Below are 19,656 nucleotides of genomic sequence, written 5' to 3' on the forward strand. Positions count from 1 at the left end.
GAGTCAAACTGTCATTTAAATAGTTTGCTGAATGTCTTACGGAATTAAAGAAGAGAAGCCACGTCCCAGTCGAGCCACAGCACACGGGCTGCGGGCGCAAAGTAATTTAAATCCTCTTCTGAAGGGTGAGAAAAACATTTTATACAGTTGTGGGGATTAGTCTAAACTGGCTCCTCGCGGGTCACGGATGGATCGGCTTATGCGAGGGCCGTGTAACCGGTTTAGTGGCCACTGGCTTGTGGTGCAGTCACATGCTTCCTCTGACATGGAGGGAGCATCTAACCTTCACATGAGGGCGACTCATTGGACGTCATGCTCAGGTCTGTCACCCATTCAGTCCATATCCGCCGATACATCATTCATGATGACACTGTGTGGTGCAGGTGGAGCTGCACCAGGGCGACACCTTAACAAATGACCTGGTGAATCCAGTCACTGCTGCGATGAAGGGTTAATAACAACGTGAGGAAACTAAAGATAAAATCACTTCAAAACTAATCTCGTGATAAAATACCTTAAAAAAACTATTGAAGAGATAATGCACCAACACTGCGTCCCTATATCATGTGCAATGCAACAACGTGCAGCTACACAAACATAATAACAACAAATAATACAAAGAACAATTAAATATGTTTTATTACGTGTGGCTCTTATTGGAAAATCTAAACATTGGATCCTGTTAAAAAGGGCAACAGCAGAAGATGAATGCGATGTAATAATCTGAGGAAAAACAAATTTTGAGCAAAGATGTTGTGTCAAATAAAAATACAAATTTGGTGTTTAATGCCAGCAATTGATTTTTCCCCTTCTCATTACTAAAGGTCTGTTTTGCTGTTTGTCGGACTTCAGCCTCCCAACGAGAATTAGAGGATATGTTGTTCTGAAGAAAGCAGACACACTTTAAAACCTGCAATCTGATTCCTCACATTAAAGACGTCCAGTCCTCTTATGCCTCTTCTCCACCAGCACCGCGGTGGAGCCAGTGCCTCCAGAACTGGGCCATTTTGACAGGCCTGACAAGTTAAACATGAGGTAATCCAGTGTGGCCCGGAACGCACCCATCTGTCTGTTTGATGGTGAAGCCCAAAAGAAGAGCTGCACGAGGATGGAGGATTGAAACCGTGGCAAACTTTCCCTCAAGTTTTCTAAGAAAAAAAATTAAAGAAATAAAATTGATTGCAGGTCTGTTAACAGTTAGTTTATTGGAATAGAAGTGGTGTGATATGATAACACAAGATAGGAAAGTGTCAAAAGTGCCCTTTATTATTAGGAAATAATAGATTCAAGTGTGTGTGTGTGTGTGTGTGTGTGTGTGTGTGTGTGTGTGTGTGACCGAGTGTACGTGGTCTTCAACGTCATCCTCGTGTCCCCGGTGGTCTCACTGTCTCCTCAGCACGGCAGCTCAGGGCCTCATTACTGCTCTCTTCATTTCTGTGGGGAAACAAAGTCAAAGCCAAGCTCTCACTCACTGCTTCCATCTCCTCTTCATCACATACACACACACACACACACAGACACACACACACACTCACACAAGACACACACACAGTATCCATCCCACCACGTCAAATCATTCACACAGCTCTCATGATAGAGAGCAACTGGGTTTTTGTTCAATTCCTTCTCTCTTATCTTTTTCCTTTTGTCCCTTCTCTCGTTTTGTTTCTCCTTTGGTCCGTCACTTACTCAACACGTAGTTATTTCTCCGTGTAGATTCCTCCACACCAGGACATGGACCCTTTTGATTTACACATAATTAAAGCCCGTCCGACTTGTTGTCCTCACAAAAGGAACTGTTACCCATTAAAACCATAACGCTGTTGCAGAGTCAAACCAAGCAGTGGCAAGAAGAGGGAAGCACTTAGAGTTAGATGCTCCATCTGTTTTTATTCCACTGATACGTGACGTCTGTTGAGGTGTTAGAAGAGGATTCTGTGTTCTGCAGGGGACAATGTGGATAAGATGGCTTTTAATCTCCTTCCATTTTGACTTGGAGTGGTTCTCATGGTTACTTAGCTCATTGCTGTATCCTGAGAGATACCTGAAAGTGATAATTTACATTCTATAAATACACATATTAGTGTTAGTTGTGTAGATTCGCATCAGAGGAAAAGATATACACCACTCATATGGAGGGTAGCTGCTGGGTCAGAGGGTTTATCGTCACATTGAGGAAACCCAGACGTCCTGATGCTTTCGACCTCTTCCTGGAGGATCCTGAGGATTTCCCAGGCCAGATGGGAAATGGAATCTCTCCAGCGAGTCCTGGGTCTACCCCGGGCTCTCCCACCGGTTGGGGCGGGCCCGGTAAACCTCCAATGAACCTGATCTCATCTAACACCCAGTGAGAAAGCAGCATCTGTTCGGTTCCAAGCAGATCTTCAAACATCTACTAAAGTTTGAGTCCGTGCGATGAAACTTTCTCTGCCAGCGAGCCGCTCTGGCTCCAGCGAGCCTTCCACTGACCAAAACCTTTATAGTGGAAAAAGAAGAAGTGAACGGTAACAGCAGTTTGTAGCACCCCCGGCAATAACTCACTCCCCCAGCGGCAGAGCAGAAGTTCTGGCCGCAGTGAGAAGAGTTGTTGATGGCCTCGGGCAGACGGACCCAGAGAGGGGTGCGGACGAGAACAAACAAAAAGAAAAGAAGAACAAATAAATAAGAGTTGGGAGAGAATGGCGGAGGGAAGCGTGAGTGGTGGGAGCTCTATAAATTGTGGCCTGATGCAGGGCTGCAGGAAGGGGTGTAGCAGCCTGATGAATAGAACCATCAGCCTAAGCAGAGGCTACAGAGCAGCCTGCCATCTGCCTGCCCATTACCAGAATGGAGTGCATGACGGCCACCTCTCGTCTGTGGGCCCCACTGGTAGCGCTGGCAACCAGGTCCATTTCTTTACGTGCGCGTGTGCGATCACTCTCAGCTCCGAACGCGTCCTCCAGATTTACACCATGAACCCATTTTCTCTCATGTTTTTTTTGTAAATTTGTGTGTTTTAAATGCATTTGTCAAGCGCTCGGGTCCGTGTGAAGCATATGTGAGTTTGCATGCGTGTGTGTGTGTGCAACAAGGTGAAGGGTGGCGCTCGCAGAAGAGCTACAGCGGCAAGGCAGACGAATTCACACCTCATTGGCAACCAAGGAGGGCCGACCACCGCCAGCAGATCCACCCCTCAGGCTGCCGTCCCATTCTTCCCAGTATCCTTGATGATTTAGAGATGGTGAAGGGGGGAGGGAGCAGAAGAAGGAAACGTAAGGAAAAGAGCAGAGGGAGTGGGAGACGGAACAAAAGAACAAAAAAGTGTAGAGTAAATGCAGGAGCAAGAGTCGGGATAGACTGAGGAGACCCTGAAAGGCACAAAGAGACGTGCAGCCGGATCAGAGCCGGGAAGCGAGTGCAGTGGGGAAAAGTTAAAAGGGAAAAAGCTATTTTCTTCTTCTTTTTCTTCTTCAGACAAGGTCGTTAAATCAAATGTGATTAATCATGGCGGTGGAGGATGTTGCCTTTTGAGTGCATTCTGCTTTCCAGCCGCTTTCCAGAGAACTGAGCCCATAGAGAAGTGAGGAATCTTAGAAATAGAGAGAATGAAAAGGAGATCGGAGCTTTATCCTCATGGCCTCGTGCGGTTCAATACAGGAGCCGGCGCTGGTGGGAGCCACTGGGAGAATTCCACTGTGCACACAGAGACAGATGGTACGGAGCACTTAAAGAGACACACGGAGCTGCACTGACAGAAGGCCGTACCAATAACTGCTGGGGAACGCAGGAGTAGGGTAGACGTGCAGAGTTTAAAGTCTTAGTGTGAGGGTATGAGGTGGGTTTATTGAACAGGATAATCTGGAGTCGAAGGGACACTTCCACCGAGGCCTGCTATAACTAAACATGCCTGGTATTACTATTGCCTGGGAAATGGTAAAAAGAAATGGCAATGTTGAAGAAATTATAGGATCTGACCCTTTTTCTGTATCCACGCTCAAGTTTAATGGGTTCATTCTCAGGTCACGTCTCACCCTTCCACCAGGTCTTATGGAAATCCATTGGGTGGTTTCTGCATTACAAGCAAACAGACAGGGGGTGAAAACATAACCTCCTCGGTGGAGGATTAATTACAAGCATCAGAGGACACTGATATTTGTTTTTATTTTCAGAGGCTTAGAAATTGATGAATTGTTAAGAATACACTTAAAACTCATGCCAGATTAACCACAACGAAAAAATGTGTTTGTAAACACTGATTTAGAGCTTTAAATTCCAGTTGACCGAAAATTAGGCAGGAACTACTCAGCTACACAAAGTTTGGCTAATTTTTTTTTACCCATCCTTGGAAATCCAGGGACAAAGATAAACCACTAACGTTTGGTGTGGATCTGGACAAAGGTGCAAACTGAGGATTTATTTTGTCACTTTCTTTGAAAGATTTCACAGTTTTGATGTAAATAAAAAGCATCTTTAGGTCAAACTCAGGTCTCAGACTTTGTGCAGTTGTGTTTAGATCCTGATAAAAGTTTTGATCTTGCAGATGTGGTTCCACAAGCCGACCGTTGGCCCCTCGGTGGAGGTTTGTGACATTCTACTTTCCCCGTTGGTCTCCAAGAAGCTCCAGATATCCAGGGTGGTCATCACTTTATTCTCCCAGTCCCATTGTTTTCCTGCAGGTGCACGTGGGACTTCACTGAGATACATAGCACATGTACCAGCGCAGCACTTCTGGCATCTGCTTCAACTGTGTAACTTTGTTTTTGTGTATAAATGCATTTGTACACGTCTTGAATTCCTGCTCTCTGCAGAAACACAACTTACATCATCGGGGAGAACGGAGAAGAGACGGATGAGAAACATCAGCAGTGTTAGAAAGTTCTGTTCAGCTCATGATTCCCAGTAACACTGACACTGACACCAGCCTGGTGATGAGATTAGTCAGCTGGAGCTAAACCTCAGGGCCTCTTCCCATTAAGGGGAAGTGGTTTCATCATGGCTGGGTCTTGAGATGTTCTTACTTCTGCGACTTCTCATTATTGTGTTATACTGGGAGAAGATGCTCTCTTGCTGGTAAGTTTCTCAAATCAGAAACATATAGCAACACTGACCTGTTCTCCATTCATGATGACCACTGCCCTCCAGTTTCCTCCAGACGGCTCCGATGTCTCAGCAGTGAAGGGAATTTGTTCTTTTTTAAATCAAGCATGTGCAGAGATTTTGATTTTTATGGGTTAATCTTTACTTAGATACTGTATATAACAATACTCCTTTCAAATATATCAGAGAATGGATATTTTTGTGCATGGTATTAGGCCTGGTTGGAGGAATGTGTCCTCCGGTGCTGTCGGTGCTGCACGTTGTAGAAAACACGTTATACACCCAATAAAAATATCATTATTAGTTGATTGATGGACGTTAAACTGTTGTGGAATATTGGAGCTCAACGACATCTCATCCACACAATAGAAAAAGCGTATTTCTATTATTATTATTCCTCACCTCCGAATCTCATTACCTCTACTACCTGATAGATGAGAGATCTTAACGGTGTCAGATGGCGTGTTTATAAATTCCAGCTCATTTAGCACAACATTAAGTCTGAATTGTCTGCTGCTCCTCGGGCGATTCATCAAACTAAATAAACCAAACGCTGCGTCTTTGTGACTTTAGAGGACGAATCCCATCATCGACTCCGCTTCCACGGGCTCCTCTCCAGTCTTTGAGCGTCTGAATAGAAGATTTACAAGTTGAAAAGGTTGTAAAGGTCAAAGCGGAGGCAAGGTAAGCCCCATGTTGGCATCTCATGATATAATAATCATGCTTTTAATTATATTAGAGGGGATATAATCTTATTACAGACAGAACACAGCGTTAAATCACTTATCTGGGCTCAGAGGCCCCGGCTCATACAGAAGGAGTCTGCGCTTGTACCAGGAAGAAGTGGGAAAACAATTGGGGAGAGAAAAAGAAATGGGGCTTAGGCTGTTCTGTGGAGAAACACCTGCCATGAACTCCACTTCCCATTATTCCTAACCTTTAGACACCCCCCCCCCCCCCCCCGACTCCCTCCAACACACACACACACACAAACGGCCGCTCTATAATGGAAGCAGACCCCTAAACCCTCGGAGACTCTAAAAGTCAAAAAGCAAAAGGACAGCTGACTGACAAACAGAGGGGGATTAGTCACAATGAATCACATGCTTGCACAAACACACACCCCGTCTCTGTTGCTCTCCTGTTCTGTCCATCACACACACACACACAACCCCCCCCCCCACACACACACACGTACACGCACACAGACCAAAAACCCACACGTTCCTCTGATGCAGAATCAAGATAAAGTCTCGTATGTGATCACCTGCCTCCACATCAAACCCCACATAAGCCTCCCAAGGACTCAGAGGTAGGGGCATCACACTCAGCTACACCCCCCCCCACACACACACTCACACAGTCAAACCAAACACACACATACATAGCAGTGTCTCTGTCTTCCGTGTTAAACCCAACCCGGGGAGTCTGGCAGAGTGCAGACAGCGTGGAGAAGCCGTCTCCTCCAAGGCAACATTAGCCTGGGAGACTGAGCAGAGGAGAAACGCACTCCAGAAAGAAAGAGGGGAAGAAGACAGAGGAGCGGGTGGGCGCGGGGGGGGGGGGGGGGGGGGGGGCAGAGAATAAGTAGATAAGTGAAGAGAAAGAGGGACAATGAGCGGATAAGAAAGAGGTAGAGATCCCTCGCTCTTGTTACTGAGCAGATGAGGATTCACACGACAGAGCTAAATAAAGAAAGGCAGATAGAGAAATGGAGGGGAAGACGGATGAGGAAGCAAACATCTGGGACGAATATCCCCCCCCCCCTTCATTCCCCGTCTCCTGGGCTCGTTCACTCCGTTTGGAAAAATGTCGCTGTGACAACACGAAGGCCGCGTATCCATCAAGGATATACAACACTTCCTGCAATTAGCATAAAACGCACACACACTCACGCACACACACAAACTTGAGAGATGGAGTCCATTGCATATTAATGGAGAAAAGTTCAACACAAGTTCCTGTATTGTTTCGTCTTTTATTTTTCTTCCGATCAGACAATCGTGGCATAGTGTTGCTCTGGATGAAAACTCAACACGTGGATTGTTACAATATCAACGTGACATGACAACATCACACCGACAGATGCAAAGGGGACACGGACGCGTACATGTGTGTGTCTGTGAACAGGACAGTGCATTAGGAACTGGTGGAAACACTGAATTGATGACAACAAATTGAGGACTGACACTGAGGTGTAAAAATAGAGCTTTTCTTTCTGAAGAGCAGTGGAGTGAGAGGGGATGGCTGGCGTTCTTGAGGTGGTTCTGGTTCATCTTTGTCCTTTTTCAGAGGGCCATGCTCCGGCCTGCTGGGTCCCGTGGGTCACCGGTGTGTCTCCAAAATGGCGGACAGTATCGCTGTCCCTCTGCCATTCTCACAGGAGAGAGAGACGAAGGTTTGGAGAGGTACGAGGAGGAGATAAGAGTTGAGGGAAAGGACGTCTACTTCTCATTCTAGGTGCTGTGCTCAGTGCCTAGTGTGGCTCCGTGGCAGGGTTTGGAGGGTGTGTGTCTGTGTGTGTGTGTGTGTCTGTGTATGTGTGTTCATGTGTGTCGGTGCTGATTCATTCCCCTCCTCCTGCACTGCAGTCTGGTCTGTCAGTCGTTCGGTCGATAATCAGTAATCCCACACAATAAACTCCCTCTTACTTTCTCCTTTCTTCCTTAACCCCCGGTCCTCAACTTGTTCTGCAGACAGAAACAGAGCGGGAAGTGCATTAGAGAGACAAGAGGGGCAAATCAAATCAAATCTAAATAGACAACGCAAAGAGACGGGGAAAGATAATATGTCAAACAAGAGAGACAAGACAGAGAGAGACGAGAGGCCTGAGAGAGTAAAGAAAAAGAAACGGAAAAGGAGAAGAGGATGGAGTGAGTTTGAAAAGTAGAAGAAGGACCTCAGGGCAGTGGATTTCATGTTAGCGATAAGTGCAGGCACAAATCCCCCCCCGCACTCGCTGTCAATAACCATTTGAACCGACCTATTGCAGCTGATCCCTCTGTATGGAAGAGAAAAGGATGAACGACGGGGGAAAGATAGAGGAATTAAGGGACGTAAGGGAGCGAGTAAGGTAGAGAGAGAAAAGATGGTCTCCCTCGCGGACCAACTTAAAGATGGGGATTCGGTTCCAAGTCAGTAACATTTCATTTTCCCGCGGATAAACAGAGGGTATATCTTCTGCAATAACGATTTTGACTGCGAAATGGTTATCAATAAAAAACACTGTCCCTGAAGAGACCCTCCTCACTGGAGAGTTGAGGTTGAGTCTTTGATGGGAACACGGATGATTCCAGCTTATTACAGCGTCACCGTCGTTTCTGGAGGTTATGAAAACACTGTCTACAGTTCCAAGGTAACTGCTGAGATGCAGGAACGTGGCGGCTTCAATGCAGCAGGATTCCAATAGGGCAACAAATATTGGTAGACGCACTAATCCAATGCAGATATTGATCTTTAATAAAATGTCCTAAACAAAAGGTGTGGTGTCACCTTGAAGCCATTTTTAAAGGTCATTAAGGGATTTGTTTATTCTGGTTTAATCAATTTCAGGAGAGGAACATTCAATTAAAAGTATAAATATCTGCTTGGTCAAGATTTACTGACACAAGTGCTGAAATGACAAATTAAATCATAATTTATACTTAGAGGAGTTATTGATTGAAACGCTGTCTGTATCAAAGGGGACGTCGGTGCACTTGCATAAGGTCGCGGCACCTTTTGCATTTCAATACTTTGCAGACCTAACACCACAAACACGAATCAGACTCGGTCCTTTGAGAGTAAAAAAAGAGATGGGACAGTCTGAAAAAAAAAAAAAAAAAGAATGGGAGAAGGAAAAGATAGAGAGCAGGAGGCGGTCATGCAGCGAGAATATGGAATGAGGAGCCGAGCAGTGGATGGAGAGATCGGCCCTCGTGATAAACTCTTATTCATAGAGGGAGAAAGAAAGAAGAGACTTTATCTGTCCTTCCACTGCCTCCTCCACACTGGTTGCTATCTGGACCTGTTAAGTGGTGAATGCATTAGAAGAGTGACGAGGAGATGAAGGGATGGAGGATGGAGGGATGGCGGCAGGGGCACAAAAGAGAGCGAACTTGGGATTGAATGTTATCAGCGACGGTGCCAATAAGAAGCCTAATTAGCAGTGACAAAGGCCTAGTGGCTGAAAAGGCCTCTGCTTCAGGTGACCCCAGTTGACGAGTCAATATAGTAGAAGAGAAATTTAGGGTCGCTCGGTTAAGATCCAGTGGGATCCCTGCACCTCCCACATCCTGATCTGTAGCCGTGGTGCTGCCGAATTTGAGAAATGGAAGGAGGAGGACGAGGGACGGGCTCTTAAGAGGACACGTCTGGATCTTCTGACCTCCGGGGGTCAAGGTCACATCCTATGACACATCGTCTCGGGTGCAGCTTCCTGCCTGGCTGTGATAAAACTGTGTAAACATCCTAATCATCGAGCTGCATCAGCCCATATCAACTCCCCTTCACCCCCCCCCCCCCACACACACACACTGTTTTGTCAGCTGTGTAATTCTGCATATTCTTCCTTTAAAGCCTTATCGCCAAACTGTTTCTTCAGCACCTAATGTCTTTGAAAAGCCAGGCTTGGATAAGCGCAGATGAACAGGAGTGTGCCACGATTGCCGCGGGCTGATAAACACAAGTGGATTACCATATCGTCACGGCCTAGCTTCCGAGCAATTTACAGGATCATAGCAGCATCCGGTCGGCGAACGCACCGTGGCTGAATCCCGACGAGGCTACAGGTAGCACACGTACGACAAACGCGCGCACAATGAATAAAACATCGCACAATTTACATAATGTATAGCTTAAAAATACGCCTGCATCTGACTTTTAGATCTAACACTAATACCCAGGAGAGTGAGCGACACACTGGAAACTCCTCAATTCTGGCAAAACAATGCAATTCAAAAAAAAAAAAATCTAATAGAAAAGCTCTATGAATGTAAATTGAACCTTTTTTTGGGGGGGGGGGGGGGGGGGGGTAATGGATGTTACATGTTGCAAAGTGAGAGAGGGGGAATCAAGTTAATATCAACCTGAGTGACATTACCATTACAACACAGTGTGTGGCCGCCGGAAAGAAAAGAGTTGTACTTGACAATGAAAGGAGGAAACATGGAGAGGACAACGTTTTCCAACTAGCTCCTTTGGTCTGATTACATTAAAACACACACACAGTGACAGTCAGGGGATGCCTGTGTCAGCAGATATTATGGAAATACAGCAGAAGGTTTAAACTATGTAGAGTGAGCTGTACTCAGGCGCCAGCCGCCCTGTGGAAACGAGATTCTCTAAAAGCAAAGGGCTGCTGCATGTAAATGGATTCCAGCATGCGTGTGTGAGTGTGTGTGTTTCATTTAGACATTTAAAAAGCAGACCGACTGTTCTACTCCAGCTATCACACACATCTGAGCGGCCACTGATGTTTCGCTAACACACACGTGGGACTACTTTGTAATACAAACATCAATTCGACTGAGAGCTACACTGCAGGATTAGGAAGCACTACGACTCACATATCATCTCTCCATGAGGGTGCGTGCTCATGCTTGTCATGCTTCAGAAAGGGGGAACCAATGCATTATTTCAGTGGGTTGTTGTGGTTTTAAATTCAAGTTTTACATATTTTCCTCACCTGCCTGCTCTTTCATTCCACTTAACAAGCGTGCCAGGCACACATGCATAACATTCATATGCAAACGTCTCCAGCGTAGTGCTTCAAATGATGTTTAAGTGACATATGAGAAAAAAGGATTAGTCCGGTAAACACCCACCTGTTTGGAGTTGTTGACGCACTGCAGGTAAAGAGCTGCTATGTTGGAGCAGTTGAGGGTTTTCCCGACATTCTCTCTGTAGCACGCGAGGATCTGGCCCTGCAGGTCTGTGCACACGGGATACATCTCATACCGCCTGCAGGGGGGAGAGAGGGGGGGGGGAGAGAGGCAGCGTGAGAAGTTGTGGAAAGTGTGGTGTCAAAGAGAAAAAGAGAATGGGGCAGGAGGGGAGAGAGTGAGGGGTGAGAGTTGAGGAAAAGGGATGGCCGTGTTAAATGTGTGGGAGAGAATCAAAAGGCAAAATCAGGTGGATGATGGGTAATGCAGGTGGACAGGACAATTAGTGAAAGAATATTGAGAAGAAGAGGTAAGGAAGACATATTATTGGAAAATGGACAAATCGATGGTCATTTTCTCTCAACAGAGTTCATGAACTGTTTGAGCACCCTGAGCTACACTGTGTGCGTGTGTACACCCCCTGTCATTTCTATTATAACTCTCATTCCAGTCCAAAACACCATCAGCGAGAATCAGCGTCACTGTTATTGCTGCTGAGGGGTCGGAGGTCAATCCGACCTGCACGGACTGCAGGGACGACCACGTCCATGTGTGCATTACAACATATCGACAGGGAGGCCAGAGGGCTTTTATAATAATGGACAATAAGAGGCTTCAAATACAGCTTCCAGAACAACGGCTGCTGTCCAGGAGAGGGAACGGAGGAGAAGCTATAACTTTGCCATTCCTTGTGCAATACAGAGCAAAAACGAGAGTGATGGTTGAGTGTAGAAAAGCAATACAGCTTGCAGGGATGATGATAATGATGATGGGGTTAAAATTGCTCAGTACACCTTCCCATTTAATTAGTCCCTTTTCTTGTGTCCCACCACTAAAACCCATTTCAAATGTGTTATGGACGAGAGTATCGATTCCTCTACAAGATGGAACCCATCCATTGATTCAGAATGGCTCCCTGCAAGTGTCGACACTTTACAAACTGGGGAGCCGTCACCTTGGACTGCTTTAAATGTCAAACTCAATCTCCTAGCATCCAAGAGGAGGTTGCTGTTATAGACTGTGAATGCAAATTGTCTGGTTATTGGCTACACATCACTAGCTTAGCACACTCCAGGTCTGTCCTTGAGGTCTGCTTCAGCTTTAGAGCGGCAGTCTTAGCTGGTTAGCGCCAGATGCTAGCACCTCTAATGATGGATGCTAGCACCTCTAATGATGGATGCTACGCTAAGCTTAAGTGCATCAAATTGGACCTTCGTTAGATGCAGGAGTCAAACCCGTTTTAGCCAATCCAGGCGGTACCACCAGCACTTGTGCCGCTGCCGGTGTTAACTGCTTTTGTCTGCTTCTTCACACACCCATAAAAATCCATAATGACAACACATGCACACGCGCAGGCTATTATGTTAATGGCGGTGTCATCGTTTTGTTCACACCAGTGCTCAGGACACTCCATCTGCCTCACTAAACCCGCCTTGCATGGGTGTGAAAGAGAGAGATTTCGCCCGTCAGCAACTCCGGAGCTCCCAAAGGGATATTGGGGGGGGGGGGGGGCGAAGCCGGGCCCCTGTAGTCAGTATCAGATGTTTGATTTGCCCCCTGGAGTGAGAAATTACCCCCCCGTTGGATACAAACCAGGGGATTGGTCGCATGGGTCATTACCCAGAGTGCAATGCAGCAGGAGGATGGTGGAGCTACTATGTGTACATATGTGCATCTCCACATGGTCATGTTTGTTTGGGGAGCCCAGAAGAACCTACAGTCCATCTGAGTACAGGACAGTGATGATTGGTGGCAACATGACAGGAAGTCAAAATAGAGATAAGAATTATCAATATTTTATATTCAGTCGCCAATGCTCCATGTAGTTTTTTTTTTTTTTTAAATAAGTGCAAACCGACAGAGAATAGGGTTAATGGTATTCCCCTTTTCCCCAGAAAGTAAGAATACTTCAATACCCAGAATGCACCAGGCTCAACACCTTCAACGGCCTCTTCCAGATAACTCCCATACAGATTTCTCCTATTAGACTTGACTTGCACTTCGGGTATGTTTACAAATACTATCAGCCAATCAGGGGGCCATATACCTCACATCATATACCTTAAATCAATATTTTCCTATTTTCCTATTTGCAAAGATTTGAACAGGGGAAAGGCTAGCAGGATTGAGCCATCATCTGTTTCCAGTAAAGTATCCCAGCCATTGTAGTCAGTGGCCAATGGCAGCTATTACCCGACACATGGAGAGAACACTGCAATGGAGAATAAACTTAAGAGTCTCCATTTCAAAGTGAATGGGCCACGAACGGGGCGTTTCAGGCACAACCGAGACAAACTGAAAGAATCTGCCGTGGACTTGAGAGCGCTATTCATCCTCCCACTCTCTGCAAGAAAGTGAATAAACAAACTTCCCAAAATGTCAGACTATTCTTTGAAAACATCGGCTGATTCCGGGCAGAGTCTACGCCTTGAAATAATTCCTGGCATTTATAGAACTTTAAGCACGGATTGGGACGTTATCATGCCTGGGGGGGGGGGGGTTCTGCGCTTGTGCATCCGTCGGGGGGGAGGGATTCAGTCATTTGCTGGGAGGCACGACAAGGCCATTGCTCTGCGTCGGGGTATTGAACGATGACAGCGGCGCGGGGCAGGAATCGCTGCCATCCTATTCCTATGGATCCTGGCACTCATTTATTACAGCGCCTATGGGCATCTACGGGGACGAGAGGAGCCACACACACCCACTAATTACTTCCTTAAGCATCTGCGTTAATGCCAGGTGCATCCTGCTGATACAAACCACAGTGTTTATCACCAGTAATGGCCTCAGAGAGAGAAAGGAGGTAACATGAAGGCAGGGAGGGAGGGAGGGAGAGAGGGAGGGGGGGCAGGTGGATAGACATGAAGAGCATTGCCTGATGAGGAACTAGACAGTGGTGCTTCTATTTTTTGCTTGCTCCCCGGTTCTCTCTCGGCGAGGAAGCGCCTCAGACCGCGGTTGAGTTAATCATGGAGACAATAACACTGTCACACACGCTATCATCTATCATTAAGATTAACATTAAGTTCATGACGCCGAGCACACGGAGCTGGTAGGGAGAGACTTCAGCCCCCCCCCCCCTCAGTTCCACATTAGCTGCCCTCCCGTCATTTACTGCAGAGGCACACGACTGCAGCTCTATGCAGCAGGGCGAGCAGACGCAGATAGGACGGATACAACTGTCTTTTCATGAATGAGAGAAAAGGATTTATATTGACTGAGCAATAAAAGGTTGTGAGATTCTATATATCAGAGCAAAGTGATATGAGTCTTTTTCTGTTTGTTGAGCTTATCAATGCCTTCTGATAAAGAATCAAACCACTCATGAAACGAGACAAACGTTAGGTTGTTCCTGATGAACTCTTGTTAAAATAGTTTGAATAGTTCAAACACTTAAATGCTCCTAAGTAAAAGCACAGTGAATCCTTGCACTGTGGGAATCCTTGGGTATAATTACAGATATAGTTGAAAACAACCATGAATCATCCAGTTCCCATGTAACCTGAGGAGAGAGGCATCCGTAAACAGAGCTTCTGTTCCCCATTCCCAAAGCAGGAGTTATGTTTTTCTTTACTGGGTTTAAATGATGTACAGGAAATCAAATAAAGGGATGGAGGAGGGCAGGGGAAATTTAAAACAAGGTTCAGTACGACTGTAGAAATTAAAGTTTTGTCTTTCTCAGAAGCTTAATGAAAAAAAAAAAAGGTTAAGAGGCTACAGGATGTAAAACTATATATATCTGTTATTTTCCATATCAATTTCCGGAATTTATTGTTTCCAATTTTATCAAATTTATACAATACTATATAAAAAAAATATATCAATGACTACTACTTAGTAATAACTATGAATGAAAGTAAAAACAAATACGACCAAATATAATTTTTAGATTTAACCATGAATGCAATTCTTTAATGCGTTATAGATTCTGTAAAATGGGTTTTCTGATTGATTTGAATCGTCAAACATAAATGCTGAAGCCAATTTATCTGCGAGTGGCTCATATCGATCAATTATTTATACATTTTGATAAATCGGTCAGGTTCTAGTGTGAAACTGGAGATTTTACAACACAAAAGTAGAGATTTCGATTTGTCTTTACTGCTGATTCATCCCGTGACCCCATGATGGTATAAATATACACCTTCTCTTTTATAATTATAACTAACACGTTCTGATAACCTATATTCAGGTTATAGAAGCAGACATCGCCCTAAAATATCCCCAAACAATTCCGCTATGATTCCCTCCCTCTATCCCCAGTGGTTCATGGGATTTTTAATAAACCTCCATGTAGGAGGAGGGAACTGAAACAAACAGAGACATCTAAACAGAGACAGTATTATTTGCACTCTGTGTGTGTGTACGTGTATGTGTGTGTGTGTGTGTGTGTGATGCACCCTGCGTACCCCAGAGACAGTAAATCTAAACAGTCATATAGGGTCTCGCCTTGAGTCATTAGTAGCAGTAAAGGTTGCTATAACATCACCGTATCCAACCCAACCCCCAACACACACAAACACACACATACACACACTCGTCCCTATTGCCTGGATCCACTGATTGAGGGAGGATTGAAAGGGAGGCGGTTGCTTCAGATACCAACATTACACTTCCTCAGCTCTGCGTCATGAATCATAAAGCAGACAGGGGTAAAGAAGAGCGGACAGATGAGGGAGGAGGAGGAGGAGGAGGGGGGGGTTTGCTTTATTAGAGACGGTGAGCCAGAGACCGCCGGTGGATGTTTGCAAGCCAGAGCACGGCACAAGATGGAAGAGAAAAGAGGAAGAGGGGTGTCTGCGGGGAGGGAGAGTTGGAGAGGAGAGGAGAGGTGAGAGGCAGAGGAAACTCTTAAAGCTCTCCTCTCACTTCCTTTGTAAAGTTTCCCTCCAGGAGAGGACCGACAACATGGTTGAGAGGAGGGGCAGGACGGATGTGAGAGGGTGAACGTGTCCCATTTAACATGCAATAAAGTAGAACAGATTACCTGCTCACTCGCTCTCACTGTCCACCTCCCTCCTCAAGGTGTCCCTATATCATTTAATACAATCCCCCTCTTTCAAGCCTCCCGCGGCACAAGTCAGCACATTTCCATGCAGGGGGACACATTCCGATGGGTTTATGGCTCCGGCGTCATTCTTCAAAGGACATATTGACTGCGAGGGGATGAATTGAGACTGATGCCTGGATTTCCATGCGGCGTGCATGAGTTATGCCAATAGACGGAAGGGTATCGAGTCATTTCTCAAAAGCAACTTAAATTGATCATGACTACCATGAGCTGTAACGGAGCAGAGCTCTGCGGTAAAATGACGGTCATAGATCTCGGTTGAGGATAGGACATGCTTCGATAGCTGAACAAAGTGTGAGACACATCTGGAAACATGTACGTTCATCTGTCATTGTTTGAGATGCATCTTTAAATACGGAAAGCAAAAAGGAGCATATACAAGGAAGGGGACAAACACAGACACACTGGACGAAGGCGCCAAGAAGGCGTTGTCTGCTCTAGCGTCCACTCTATTGGACTATATCCTCTCGGCTCTTGTGCTGATTACACATCTTTGTTTTGGCCCCGAATTAGATCGCGGTGGCTAAGAATGTCTGACCCCGTTTGACCCCTAGAGAAAACTAACCGATCCTGATCCAAACCCGACAGGCATTTTTGTTTTTGTGTGCCGCAAACTGAGCGAAACCGGTATAGAGCTGCCATTGTTGTTCTACTTGATTCTGGGGATTTTAGTTTTTGTGTGTGTCTACCTGCGCTAGATGAGGCCATCTGTTCTGTTTCCACATGACAACTAATGCTGTTATTATTCTATCATGATTAAAAAGCACTTGAACACAAACAAGCGGGAGACATTTTGTGCTCCGTTTTAGTCGGGTTTCACACGTCTTACTCGAAATCCTCTAACCTCATCTCTAACCCATCTGTTTAAACACAGGCGACACATACTGCGACTCCATCCAGGGTATGGATTACTTTACTCTGCCACCATATTGAGTTCCAAATCACCACGTTGTCTATTTATCATCATTTGGGTCCACTTAGGGGTTAATAGGGTTAAGGGGGCGGGTGCCGGATCCCCCTTAAAAAGCCCTCATGTTCTCTCTAGTTAAGGCAGGCGTCAGTACCGAGGGGGGTAAATAAATACAAATGATCCAGTTAGGGAGAAAAATGACGTGCGTTTCGCTAACACAGCTTTTTAAAAAGCACAGCTGAACGACCCCCCGCATTGAAATCCATCAGCATGGATAAGAGGTTGACTGGGAGAGGTAAAGTGACAGTGAGAGGGAGAAAGAGAGAGAGCGAGAGAGAGAGAGAGTGGGCCAGGAGGGAGGGATGGATGGATGGACATAGACGGAAAATCAAGAAGCGGAGTGATGGATAGAAGAATGGAGGGAGTGTATGAGTGAGCGAGGGAGAGGCAGACAATAACAAAGAGGGAGTGAGGGAGAGAGATTTAAATTAAGACAGAAAACAGGGTTCCTAAGTGAGCGGCGAGGGAGAGAAAGATAAATGAGTGAGTTAAAGAGGGAAAAGGAAACGGTGCATTGTTCCTTTCTTACCTCTCTTTGTACACGCTCTAATAAGGGGACCGGTGTTTGGTCTCTTTAGACGACACGTTTGATAGATTTCACAAAAGTGAAAAGGGAAAACCTGAGACCACTTCTCAGCCTGAGACTTTTTGCACTTTGCTGTGTTTTGAAACGTGCACCTGAAACACATTCACCGGCCCGGTGATTCAGAGACCTTGAAATTACGAGGCGGCGGCGCATCGCGATTGGTAAACATGCCCCACATTTCCTCTGCGTATCCACAAAGTGCCACCTGTCAGGTAGTTTCTGTTCTTTCAATCATGTCGCTGCATTATTCACTATATGGAAGAGAGAAAAAAAAAACCTCCCAAACAGGACAGAAAAGCAATAAAAGCTGTAAGTGGGTTTCCAGTCTGCGACTAAAAGGTGTGTGTATGTGATGCGTGTCAGTGTGTCCGCCCACGCAGGTCGCTTGAATCGTGTGCGCTTTTTACTGGCAGCCCGGCGGAGCTCTTAAGGCCGAAAGAGGAGCTTTTAAAGCCGTTATTGACTTCTCGCTCCTCTGCTGACCACCATCTTGTCCCTGTGCCCTGGGTTGCCATAGCTACGGAATTGTGGTTCACCCTCACCTGACTGGGGGGGGGGGGGGTTCAAAACGCCGCTCAGCCCGTCCTGCATCACCAAGTAAAAACCACCCACACCCAGTGCTCTGCAACAACCTGCCTGCCAATTTAATCACTGCTATTTTGGGTAATTAAAAGTGCTGCTTGGTCGAATTAAACCTTGATAAATCATTTCATAGTTAATTTTGGGACATCTTCATCGGTTTTGTTCACTTAAACAAACAAGGAGCATTGCCGGAAAAAAGGAAGAGCCTCTACCTGACTCTAGACCTCATTTACATGTCGGAGCAGCAGGGTGGATCTCAAACTGGCCAGGTTCTGTTTACTCTAATTATGATAAAGCATCGCAAATCATTTGGCAATGTCAAATAAAAAGGAAATGCGGGCGCCGAAAACTTTTATATGCAGCACTTGCATTACTGACGTTTTTCTGGTAGTACTGTGCAATTTGGATATATCATTAAAAATAAAGCAGGGTTGTTGGGAGTTGTTTATCCCTGAGAGATGTTTACGGTTCTGAAAGGCTGAAGGAGGGATGAGTGGGCTCCGCTCTCTCCCACATCGTATGGAGGAGACGACAGACTGTCAGGTGTGGTCTTTTCACCGCCGCACAAACAAGACAAACTAGACAAACAATGAGCCATTTACATTCAACAAGTTCTGCTCCACGCCTCCTCATTCCACCTTTTACGTAAGCTCGTATGTGTGTGTGGAGAAACAAAGCGAAGACAGGTGCTGCTGTTATTGTCAACTGGATAACATTAGAGAAAAAAAAAGATTTATTTAAAAGTGATAAATAAACAGACAAAGGGAGTGAGTGTATAGCCTGAGGGAGAGGAGGAGAGTGACAAGCAGAAATGAAAATGATTCTCTATAGATGACCGTATGGGGGGGGGATGAAAAATGCTTGACTTTGACACACGCATATACGTCAATCATCATGAAAAAGTTGGAGAAATACACTTTTTTCTGATTCAATGACAAATGTCACCAAGTTTTCTGAAGTTGTCACGAGATTATGTTCTCAATCCTTTAGTCTTTTAAGAGTGACACATTCGCAGATATGTGTCACCTGGTTTCAGCTCAATTCTGCAGGGACCCCGGACAAACCCCGGAGTGACCGTCTTCGACAGGAACCCCCCCCCCCCCCCCCCCCCAAACAAAAACTCAGTAAGGTTGGCGGTGACAGGAGAGCTTAGCGCCACGCCTCCGTTCTTCTTTCATTCCCCATTCCGTCTCTTTTCGCATAATCTCACATCTATCATTTCCCTTCATGCCTGTCAGCTCGCATCTCAAACTAAAGCCCCACTTGGTCAAACTCAGCCTGTCGAGACATAAAACACACACACCCACACACACTCACTCTCCAATGCAGATATCCACATACACATGCTGATACGTCAGCACACTCAAATGCATTCATCTCCACGTACAAAAACACTCACACGCATATGTATGCACACATACATGCGGTGCAGTAAAGGTCACACATTCAGAGCTGGACAGTGTGATGCATCAGACCTGGATAAACACTAGTGGCGAATGTGGCAGCATAT

The 19,656-nt window shown here is 45.8% G+C and overlaps 1 protein-coding gene across 6 annotated transcripts in view; it reads right to left on the minus strand.

Annotated features, from left to right (window-relative positions):
* Window positions 1-654: 654 nt before the first annotated feature.
* Window positions 655-19,656, minus strand: part of chchd3a (coiled-coil-helix-coiled-coil-helix domain containing 3a) — a 68,050-nt gene continuing 49,048 nt past the window's right edge. For 4 of the 6 annotated variants that reach the window (XM_062382797.1, XM_062382796.1, XM_062382793.1 and 1 more), the window contains 2 exons: window positions 10,881-11,016; window positions 10,604-10,663 (listed from right to left, as the gene is read on the minus strand). In XM_062382797.1, coding sequence (XP_062238781.1) covers window positions 10,619-10,663; window positions 10,881-11,016 — 181 coding nt within the window. In that variant the 3' untranslated portion in view covers window positions 10,604-10,618. Of the gene's footprint in view, window positions 1,435-7,040; window positions 7,767-10,603; window positions 10,664-10,880; window positions 11,017-19,656 lie in introns of those variants that run through there. The other 2 variants (XM_062382795.1, XM_062382794.1) reach the window with 2 other exon arrangements.

Source organism: Platichthys flesus, chromosome 23 (assembly GCF_949316205.1).
Source record: "Platichthys flesus chromosome 23, fPlaFle2.1, whole genome shotgun sequence".
Lineage (NCBI taxonomy): Eukaryota > Metazoa > Chordata > Actinopteri > Pleuronectiformes > Pleuronectidae > Platichthys > Platichthys flesus.